Source organism: Cyprinodon tularosa, unplaced genomic scaffold, assembly GCF_016077235.1.
Source record: "Cyprinodon tularosa strain WSP-4 unplaced genomic scaffold, ASM1607723v1 ctg181, whole genome shotgun sequence".
Taxonomy (NCBI): Eukaryota; Metazoa; Chordata; class Actinopteri; order Cyprinodontiformes; family Cyprinodontidae; genus Cyprinodon; species Cyprinodon tularosa.
This window is the reverse complement of record NW_024038614.1, coordinates 1,406,094-1,416,431: the sequence shown is the minus strand read 5'-3', so window position 1 is coordinate 1,416,431 and position 10,338 is coordinate 1,406,094. Positions and strand designations below refer to the sequence as shown.

The following is a 10,338-nucleotide window of genomic DNA, read 5'->3' as shown; positions in this document are numbered from 1 at the left end:
CTTATGAGTAGCTTACGCTTAACATATGTCAACTTATCTGTATCCTATGCCCCTTATATGGCATACACTGGCATACATCGGCAGGTTTTGATCAAGCTCAGAACTTCTCGATGTACTCGCCATATATCGTCACATGCCAACATCTTCGTACTTCAGCATGCTCATAACTTATCCAACGTATGCCAGCGTTTGTGCAAGATTTTTCGTACGTCAGGCAAACATTGGTCTAAATCCTCAAGGTGTGAAAACGGCTCAAGATGTTTTGCACTTGGCTCGGCACTGGTAGTGTGTTTATACATTGACTGACAGAGTCAACAACAGTAAACTAGGCAGCAAATCATTTGTACTAACAGTTCAAAAGGTTCCAAGGAAGTATATCCAACACTATTATACCAGCATCAATCTGGACTGGTCAAACATGGCAGCATGAACCAACCTTTCATGTTTTTGTCCCAAACTCTAGGCCTACTTTCTACATTCTGATGACTCTTTTTAAATAGTGAATAGAAAGGGCCTCAAGTTTCCGGCTATTGATTACTAAACAACAGTTTTAGAGTCATGGATCTCAAACTTGGGTCATGTTTCTTGACCTCATGTTACTGTGTGTAGCTAGATTAATAAACATGTTGTTGTTGTTTACTTTTGTTCAGCTGTTTTGAAATTCTGTTCTTTATGGTTATATAAAAGTATACCTATGATTGCTTGAAATTCCAAAATTAGAATGTTGGCATACAACATGTGTCTTCATATTTGTTTGCCTTTTTATTTGGGCACATACTGTGTTAGTCCCAATCAAGACTCTTAACCTCTTACACCCTAAGGGGATATAAATACATTTCTGCCTGACAAAAACACACAAAAGTAAATAACTTATAGCCTCAAAGCTATTAGATTTAAGAAGAAACTTTTGGTACGTCTGTAAAGGTAAGATGTCATAGAATGGTTTTCTGGTGTCAGCACCATTGTAGCTTTGACCCTGCCTGAAATATTAGGGACAAAATACAAAATATTTTGCATTTTTTGAACCTCGCCAAAATTTTCTTTGAAATAAACATTGCAAAACACTACCAAAATATTATTTATAGCACAAAAAAGTAGTACAGACTTTCAAATCTAAATGTTGTGTAAAAATATACAAAATGTGGACTCAATCAGATGAATCATATTTATTTTAGAATGGTATTAGTGAGAAATTTCTTAGGCGGAGAGGCCATTTTGGCACATTTATCCATAAATGTCACCAAACTGTGCCAAATATGGTTTTTACATCAAAACTGGGGGTTTGGTAAAACTACAAGGTCATGTAGCAGCTGGACCCGCCGGTGGGTCCGTAGGGTTCAAGGGGTTAAGAGCACTTTGAGACTGTCAACGTTTTTATGATCTTGGGGTGGTTACAGTGTCGGTGGACATGTGACCAAAGTGGGGGGAGTCTGCTAAGGGTCATTCATTGCTATGCTGAAGTCACTGGATATAAGCCCCTAAAATAGCACTACAGAGGGTATATAGGGATGCAGTCCCAGTTACCCCCTTAGAATACAGTTCTGTGGAAAGGCAAGCATACTGTTTGACGCATTCTCATTCAGTTGGGAGAAATCGACCTTCGACAGGAGGACATAAACAGCCAAAAAAGAAGGAAAATCTCGACATAGAAGACTTAAAAACTGTTGGTATTATTTGTTAAGCTACAAACAAGGACCCGGCATAAAGGATACTTCTTTCCTTGGATTGTTCTGCGTCTCAGGATTTCTCATTTCCCTCCTTTTTATCTACAGAGGAGGTGACAGAGCTGCGACAGCTGCAAAGATGAAGTACAGCTACGCAGCACCGGTCTCCACCTACACACAGAGTTCACAGTACACACCAGTGTACCACTCATCCTCCTACTACAGCCCCTCACATTACACCTCGACATCCACGTACGCCACTGTATCAAAGTACACCCCAACGGCACAGACTAGCACTTATTACACTCCATCCCTTTACACGTCCAGTTACAGAGCTGCATCAACGTATGTCCCTTCATACAGCAAAGTTTCAAAGTACACCTCAACACGCCGCACTCAAGCGCAGGAAAAACCTGCACCTGTAATACCTGTGGCACCTGCAAAGAGGACTGTGCACTTCCCGAACGACATCATCTTCCAGGACATCGTCAGACGAGGGGATCTGGAGCAAATTGGACGCTTCATGAGAGCAAGGAAAGTCCGTGTGGATACGCTTTTCCACTCAGGTTAGCAGTGCCTTATTCTTCTTCCTGACAACTGTGCATCTGCTACATTAATCTTGAAAGTTGTATTAGTAGAGTAGTAATATGCATATCCTAATGCAAAGCAATCATTTTATCTTCTGTCCAGGAATGGCTGCTCTGCATGAAGCCGTGCTTACAGGAAACCTGGAGGTGGTGAAGCTCCTTGTCAAATATGGCGCCGACGTGCACCAGAGGGACGAGGACGGATGGACGCCACTGCACATGGCCTGCAGTGATGGCTACCCAGAAATTGCTAGGTATTGCTGCTAGTTCTCAAACAATTAAAAGCACATTAAGCTCTAGAGTGATTACATCTAGCTGAAATTAAAAAATAATGCTCAGTCCTGCCCTTATCCAGTGTTTACATAAACTTTGACAGAAAAATGCACAACCATGGATGAAATTTTGATTTCAGAAGTGGGGGGAACACAACTATTTTTTTAATATAACTAATTCCAGCATGTTTGAGCATCTGATCACAGACCCGATTCAGTGGCGCATCAGATGTTTGTAAAGTGAGTTTCTTAAGAGTGACAGCAGTGACAGGCAATCACATAAGAAAAGACGATGGGTCAATCAGGAGCTTGTGGGTGGTCTAAACTCAGGGAAGCGGGCTTCAGCTTGAGCTGCAGTTTTCCGTTTTGTCCTAATGCTTGACAAATGTCTATGTACCGTAGAATAACATTGTTCTTGGACATTAAAACGTGCAGGGGACCAAAAAGATCCAAAACTATGTCCACGTGCACAACTATAGATGTTTAAAACATTGTAATAGCCTCTGTTTAACTATGTTTTTCCTCTACCCCAAGGTACCTCCTGTCAGTGGGAGCAAGCACAGAAGCTGAGAACGAAAGCGGAGAAAAGCCCGCAGATCTGATTGACCCAGACTGTAAAGAGCTGGCTAAACTGTTTGAAAAAGGCTGTGTGTGACCACTCATGAACCTGAGTGAGAAAAAAAAGACACAAAAATGACTCAAATTAAGCAAGTAGCTTCACATAAAACCTGTATGTTGCCGCTGCTTCTGCCAAAAAGCAACATTCTGGGGTTTTTTTGCCTTTTTTTTCAAAAGTGTATCTCATCTCTGCTCATCATTGCTTTATATTACTTTTATTTACTTTCTTTTGCTTCATTTTAAACTGTTAAATATTTGTAACTGACATAAGAGCTGTAAATACTATGGTGTGACTATTTGAAAAGCACATGTCCCTGGATTCAAATGTCTTTCCTTGTGAATTCTAGTTAAAGACAAATCATATATTTATTTATAAAAAAAAATGTATTCAGTTTTTCATTTGAAATCTTTTATCATCTGTATTTGTTTATTTTTCTATGGAACCGGATGCAGCCTGAAGACTGAATGTTTTTAAAAGAAATGTCTAAATCTACACAAGAATCTGAACTTGTATCAAAGTTTTTGTATAATGTTTTGCATCCTCACTGCTGGGCAGAAAGAGGGTCATCCAGATCACTGCAACCTCTTTTTATGTAGTTCAGAAAGCTTAAATATGTAGATTTGTTTCTGTGAGAGCTCTTGTATCTCTGCAGGATTTTGACTGTTCTCTGTTGTAAAAAGAAAATTATTTTAAGTCTTATAATTGTCGGTACAATTATTAGTTTTTGTACATTTTTATAAATAAAATCCTTTTTACAAATAAGATGCTCTAGTAGTTTTAATAAGGAAAGCAAAAATAGTTTTTCAATAATTTAAGCTATCAATTCCTAGTTTTTAGAGTCCCAATGTGTACTTGGGAAGGTCCAGAAACGCAGAGACGTAGCCAGAAAATGTTAATACGGGTGGCCAGGCAATAAGCAATGTAGACTGAGTGGGGGCCAAAAGCAGATCGGTGCAAGAACCTCAGGATTAATCTACACTGTCCCAAAAGGAAAATGAACAATCACAACATTCATATTTTCTAAATGAAGACAAACTATACTTTCCTGCAGCCTTTGTTAACAGATAGACGCATATATTTAAACATCCATGCTGTATAAATTAAAGGTGTAGTGGACAAAATTCTTTCAGTTTTGAGTTCTGGGGCAAACATCTTATTCATTGTCATTACTTACCTACTTTTATTGACAATCATTCTGCATAGAATTAACATTTACATGTACTAATATCCATATTAAATGGATTATTTATTATTAACGTAGTTATTTATCTCTGATTTCAGTGAAGATTCCTACATGACTTGCAGAGACATAATTTTCTCTTTAACCCATATAAGACACAATCTAGTTCTGAAAAGAGCATGAATTCTGTATTTATCATCTTTAATGTTATGATGTGCATAATTAACCACCATGTTTTTGTTGTTAGGTAATTGCTTTCATATAGAAAATTTTAAATTTTAAATAAGTTAAAACATTCCACTTGAAAGTATTACTGCTGCCGACGTCTGTATTGGAGGGAAAAAATGGTAGGGGTGGCCACAGGGGTGGCCAATTATTGCCCCCCCCATCTAGCTCTGCCCCTGCAGAAACCAACCTGTGTTTCTTGGAAACATGAGACTATATGCATGGGGATATATGGGAAAATTGTGAACCTCTATATGAATGTGTGCACGACTGTGTGAACGATACGATTGCTGCAAAGCAATTTGAGGGGTAAACAGAGTTGTGTGTGAGTGTGTGTCCTGTTAGGCTCATCTGTGGAAGATGGTTGCAATGCAGTGAATTATTATTATTTTTGTTATGATCATCATTGTTATTATTATGTTATTGTTATTGTGATTATTATTGTGATTATTAATATTATTTTTTTGTTATTATTATAATGATTATTATTATTATTATTTATAATCCTGTTTCCTTTCTTTTTTTTTATTCATAGGTTGTTTTGAAAGTCTTTCATATCTCTTCCGCGTCTAATCCCGCAAGTGATTGGTTGGCATTGGCAACGATTTTTTTTTTAGCAGCATCTTTCGGCTTACTAAGTCTTTGAATAAAGAAATTGAGGATATAAATATACAAAGGTTTGTTCTTCATCCTAACGCGTATTAACAGGCTAGATTGCAAGTATCATTATCACGGTGACTCCTCTTCATCAAACGGTTTGCCAGTAATATTTGAGAAATATTAGCCGGATCAAGCTAACGCTAAGAGACAATGCAAATGGCCAGCTAGCTAGCTGCAATGCTAGAGTTAGCTTAATAAAATGGCTATCTTTTCTAATTTTTTGGTTGTATCCCGTAGAATAACTCCAACTTGATGCGTATTCCACGGTTAAATGCTGCTTATGTTTAGTTTTAACATAATGTTGTGATTTGCCCCCTGTTACTTGAGTTAAAATCAGGGAAACCATTAGAGTCAAAACGTAAACAAAAGCGTATTATTTTAGCTAAACTCAAGCGCTGCTTGTTGTTACAGACTTACAGACTAAATGAAACATTTCACTATTGCAGACACTAGATATTTATACAGTAGCCAGCCTTATCTGGGCTGAATTTATCTAATGTATCTGAAATGATTAGTTGAACGCTAGCAAGCGTTATCTCTGGCTGCAGTCGGATTAGATTAGGGGGATCGCTTTGATTGCATGTTAAACTACAAAGGTATTTGAAAATGAAAGGTTATTTCATTTTCAAATACTTACAGGTTTTTGTTTTTGATGGGTTTTAGTTTGAGACTTCATCGCCTTTAAAGTCACTCACCCCAGAGGAGCAAGGAGCGAGTACAGACTGCAAACAGAATGACCAGGTGTGAGAAAGTTCTGCTACTCAAGTGCTTGATAGTTATTTTTTTCACAATACCTTGATGTCAGCTGCTGTCTTTGTTCTGTGTTTGTGTGTGAAGCTCATCTGCTCCCAGGATGGTGAATAGTTACAAGAGGACCTCAAGCCCCAGATCACCGACCAACAGTGGGGAGCTGTTTACCCCAGCACACGAGGAGAATGTGCGCTTTATACATGATAGTAAGGACATAATTCAACAATGTATGCATCATAGATCATACATGAATAAGACTAAGGCTGCATTGAGCTAAAAAAAGGGTGTGAGCTTTCTACCTTTATGGTGATATTTATAAAAACATCTACATCTTAGCTGTTTTGATTCCTTTTTCCTTTGGGAGGCTATGTTGCAGGGAAGTTGACTCAAGACTTCTCGTTTTTTTTTTTTTTTTTGCCTTAACTAATAAAAGGCAGCAGTTTTGATAATGCAAATAATGAAAAATAGATTTTCAAACGTACCCTTAAAGGGTTTTTGAGCAAGCATTCAAGCAACCCTTACTCTAACTTAGGTGAATTTAATTTACATTATTATAATCAAATTAAAGAACTCTGTTGGCATCATAAGCCTAAACAACTACTAGCTAACTGGTTTAAATTTAATTTTCAGTGAATCACCAAACATAACTCTGTTCATACGCTTTGAGTTGCTGCTTCCATATTTTTACATTTAAGCTCATCTTCGTTTAGGAACATCAACAAATGCATATCTCTTTGGAACTAGTTGATATGGCTAATAGGTAGTCACCCTACTGTCTTTGCTTTAATATATTATTGCTTTAACCATCATTTAGAACAGGGTTGTCAAAGAGGTTCCAGAAAGGGCCTTGTGGCTGCAGGTTTTCTTTCCAACCAAGCAACAGCACACCAGACTCCAGTCATCTCATCAAGGGAGTCCAATCTAAACATGATGACTTGATGAGATGACTGGAGTCTGGTGTGCTGTTGCTTGGTTGGAAAGAAAACCTGCAGCCACACGACCCTTTCTGGAACCAGTTTGACACCTGTGACTTAGAATGAGTTATTTATACAGCAGTGCTACATCCTTATAACTATTAAGATAGATGTAGTGAGACTCACATCTTTGTTTCACTACTGTTGTCTGTATTTATTGACATGCCTAAACATGTGGAAAATAGATCCATGTTTTTAGAAAAAATCAAAGATGGAACCGTCATTCTTCCATTGAATGCAGCAGGGCATCTTTTTGATGTCTCCTGTAGTGTTTGACATAGCCAGAGCATTGAGACTGAGTGGCTTTTAAACATTCCTCTCTGCATATGTAGTGAGGAAAATAAGTATTTGAACGCCTTGCTATTTTGCAAGTCCTTCCACTTAGAAATCATGGAGGGGTCTGAAATTCTTATCTTAGGTGCACGTCCACTGTGAGAGACATAATCTAAGAAAAATAAATCCAGAAATAAAAATGTATTTTTTAACCATTTATTTGTATGATACAGCTGCAAAAAGGTATTAGAGCACCTGAGAAAGAATCTCAATCTTTGGTACAGTAGCCTTTGTTTGCAATTACAGAGGTCTGATCTTCTCTAGATCATTCAGGTTTCTGGGCTGTTGCTGAGAAACAGAGTTTGAGCTCCCTCCAAAGATTCTCTATTGGTATAAGGCCACGGTGAAACCTGGATATGCTTCTTATAGAGCCACTCCTTGGTGATCCTGGCTGTGCGCTTCGGGTCATTGTCATGTTGGAAGATCCAGCCTCGACCCATCTTCAATGCTCTAAGACAGGCATCCCCAACCTCGGTCCTCAAGGCCCACTGTACTGCAGGTTTTAGAGGTTTCCCCTTACTGATAGAGTTAAGCAGATTGGTATCGATATGTTCAGTTATTGTAACTTTTCAGTCTATCGAGGTTTATGGGGCTTTTAGAATCCAAACAAGCCTGCAGTATCATCAATCCTCCATCACACTTAAAAAGGTTGGATACTGAGTTTTTCTAAACATTTCTTCCTTTTAAGCCAGGCTCACCTTAAGCGTTTGCTGTTAAATGACTAGTTCCTAGTCTCATCTAACCAAATCACTCAGCTCGGTTGAATTGGTTTGTTCCGATCTTGTCTATTTCTGTCACATCCACCTGTACATTTTATAGCCAACCAGCTATACCATCGGTCCCCAAGTCCTGCAGAGTGATGCACATTTTTCTGTCTGGGGAACCATGGGTAACATCTGACCAAAAATGTTAGCATGTGTTTATGACATTGACTGTTTGATGTTAGTTCCAAGCTGCTATAACCATCCCTCCTGTTGTGCATTGTAGGCCCTTGTTCAACCCAGTGTTTGAAGCAATTGGGCCCCTGCGTTACATTATATTTAAACCCCAGGAAAATCATACATTACTAATTAGAAGTCCTATAAAACCTAATCAACATTAAAACAAGCATCTTTTTTTAAAACAAATGGTTGGGTGTATCAGTGATTATTCCACCAGGGTTTTATTTTAATATCTGTCAAAGGGTTTATTATCCCTGGTGCCAGGCTTTGTATATTTACACAATAAACCTCTATTTGATTATCTGACCACATGAGTCCTCTATATGACAAATATAACATCCTGTCATCGTTATTCTCTCCCAGCCTGGCAGTGTGTGCTCCGAGACATCAGATCGACACAAAATAGTGAACGCAACGACCGCGGACCACAGGAGTATGTGGAGAAGAACCCAAATCCTAACCTACATTGTAAGTTAACAAGCCAAATGTAATAGAACTATGTTGTTTCTGGGGGGAACAACTGTAGAGCAATAACAACTTTGCTTCTCTGTCTGCTTTTCCAGCTTTTACACCAGTGGACCTGAGTGACCTAAAAAAGCGCAACACACAGGACTCCAAAAAGTCTTAGTTTTTTCTCTCATGTTCCTGTTACTTTTTTTTTTTTCATCCATTATCCTCAAGAACTTTTAATTTCTCTGCTCTCTGACAGCCAGAAACTTGACCCTGTTGGAAAGTCTAACACAGAATACAAATCTCATTTGTATACAAGGACCATAGCAACCCTTTTCTGTTTTTTTTCCCTTGACCACTGACAAAAAAAACAGCCTTGGCTTTTAAGGGGGAACCAGCTCTTTCTTTTTATGTTTTCAGGTGACAGAAGTCTTCATATTGTGGCTCTTGGTGTGGCTGAGACTGCTCCAAGGGTTCATCAAACAACCGAAGCACAGATTGAAACCCGACAAGACAAAAAGACTGAAGTCTTAAACAATAGTAGAACAACTCAAATGACATTGGAAGAAATTGTAAAGGGCTTTTTCTGTTCCATTCTGGAAAATAGATTGATCAATTAGAAATGCTTCATGGGCAAGTATTGAAAGCCAAAATAAAGTGTAGAAGGCCAACCTTTTTAATAAACTATCTTGCCCTTGGTGGATTTTATTTTGCAGAGTAAACAGCCCTTTGTTAAGCCCTCTGCTCAAAGCCTTGAAACAAAAATGTTGAATAAAAGACTTTTACAGTACCCCCTGCATTTCTTGGTCCTACGTGAATGATAATCAGATGTAGTTCCACTGAACTGTATGCCATCAATTGTAAATCGCTTCCCAGAGATAGAAAAAAAATAAAGATACTAAGCTAAATTTCTCAGTCATACACAGGTAGCTCTCTCTTTCACTTTAAAATCAAAATTTGGAGAAGAGAAAAACTAAATTAAACGTTTGTATTCACCTTATTTTCTCTGTAAACAGACAATCTACTGTAGAGATTCAAATTAGACAAGCTATTAGTTATTATTTAGATGTTACAATACAATCCTTTATATATATACAGTCAAATTCTATTTTGTCATAAAAAGAGCAACATTACTAATGTTTTAAAACTGCTCATCTATTTCATTAAAATTCTGTGTGATAAGTGAACTAGGTCTGTGAATTAGCTGGTTTCTCTGTACTTGCTAAAGAACACACCAAAACCTTGTGTGTTAAGGGTTGTGTGTAGTAGTATGTTGGAAAAGGTGGGATCCTATAAGCCTTCTGTCAGGAGGTTGCCCTCAACCTTTACTAAAGGTTGAGGGCAAAGCCTGTCATTAAGTATCTGCAATCAGAGTCTAACCTCTGATTTTTAGAGTTATGAATGCTAAATGTTTTTTATACTCAAGGAAAAGTGTTAATTATGTTATTTACAAGACAGATTATGCAAGCATTTGTTTTGTTTTTTTTTTGTTTATTTAATTGCAATCTTTTCTTTTTATATATTGAGTTGTTTTAAATATTTTTATTTTATCAGAAGGGTTTAAAATTTAGAAGAGGGTTCTCAGCTGCATTCCAATCATTTTGGTGAAGTTTTTTATTTGCCAATGAGCTGTCCTTGAAAGAGTGTCCCTTTTTCTTGTAGGTAAACAGCTGAAAGCAAAGG

The 10,338-nt window shown here is 37.8% G+C and overlaps 2 protein-coding genes across 3 annotated transcripts; both read left to right on the top strand.

The window, feature by feature from the left end:
- The first annotated feature begins 1,502 nt into the window (after positions 1 to 1,502).
- LOC119781670 (protein phosphatase 1 regulatory subunit 27) lies at positions 1,503 to 3,904 on the top strand. The gene is made up of 3 exons (XM_038282222.1): positions 1,503 to 2,230; positions 2,355 to 2,505; positions 3,058 to 3,904. Exons 1-3 carry the CDS (start codon positions 1,804 to 1,806, stop codon positions 3,176 to 3,178), a joined length of 699 nt encoding a protein of 232 aa, XP_038138150.1. The 5' UTR covers positions 1,503 to 1,803; the 3' UTR covers positions 3,179 to 3,904.
- Positions 3,905 to 5,119: 1,215 nt separating this feature from the next.
- Positions 5,120 to 9,445, top strand: mcrip1 (MAPK regulated corepressor interacting protein 1). Of its 2 annotated transcripts, none has more exons than XM_038282225.1 (5): positions 5,120 to 5,224; positions 5,871 to 5,948; positions 6,045 to 6,163; positions 8,569 to 8,673; positions 8,769 to 9,445. In XM_038282225.1, the coding sequence occupies exons 2-5, from the start codon at positions 5,941 to 5,943 to the stop codon at positions 8,831 to 8,833; spliced, it is 297 nt and encodes a 98-aa protein (XP_038138153.1). In that variant the 5' UTR covers positions 5,120 to 5,224; positions 5,871 to 5,940; the 3' UTR covers positions 8,834 to 9,445. The 2 variants fall into 2 exon arrangements, with proteins under 2 accessions (XP_038138153.1, XP_038138154.1); XM_038282226.1 differs by lacking the exon at positions 5,120 to 5,224 and adding an exon at positions 5,792 to 5,803.
- Positions 9,446 to 10,338: the final 893 nt, after the last annotated feature.

Bases quoted from the DNA above. Each gene is read 5' to 3' on its own strand.
- mcrip1 (XM_038282225.1), top strand. The intron at 6,164-8,568 runs GTAAGGACATAA...ATTCTCTCCCAG, and splicing joins TGTGCGCTTTATACATGATA to CCTGGCAGTGTGTGCTCCGA. The intron at 8,674-8,768 runs GTAAGTTAACAA...CTGCTTTTCCAG, and splicing joins CCCAAATCCTAACCTACATT to CTTTTACACCAGTGGACCTG.
- LOC119781670 (XM_038282222.1), top strand. From the start codon at position 1,804: ATGAAGTACAGCTACGCAGCACCGGTCTCCACCTACACACAGAGTTCA. The intron at 2,231-2,354 runs GTTAGCAGTGCC...TCTTCTGTCCAG, and splicing joins GGATACGCTTTTCCACTCAG to GAATGGCTGCTCTGCATGAA. The intron at 2,506-3,057 runs GTATTGCTGCTA...CTCTACCCCAAG, and splicing joins GGCTACCCAGAAATTGCTAG to GTACCTCCTGTCAGTGGGAG.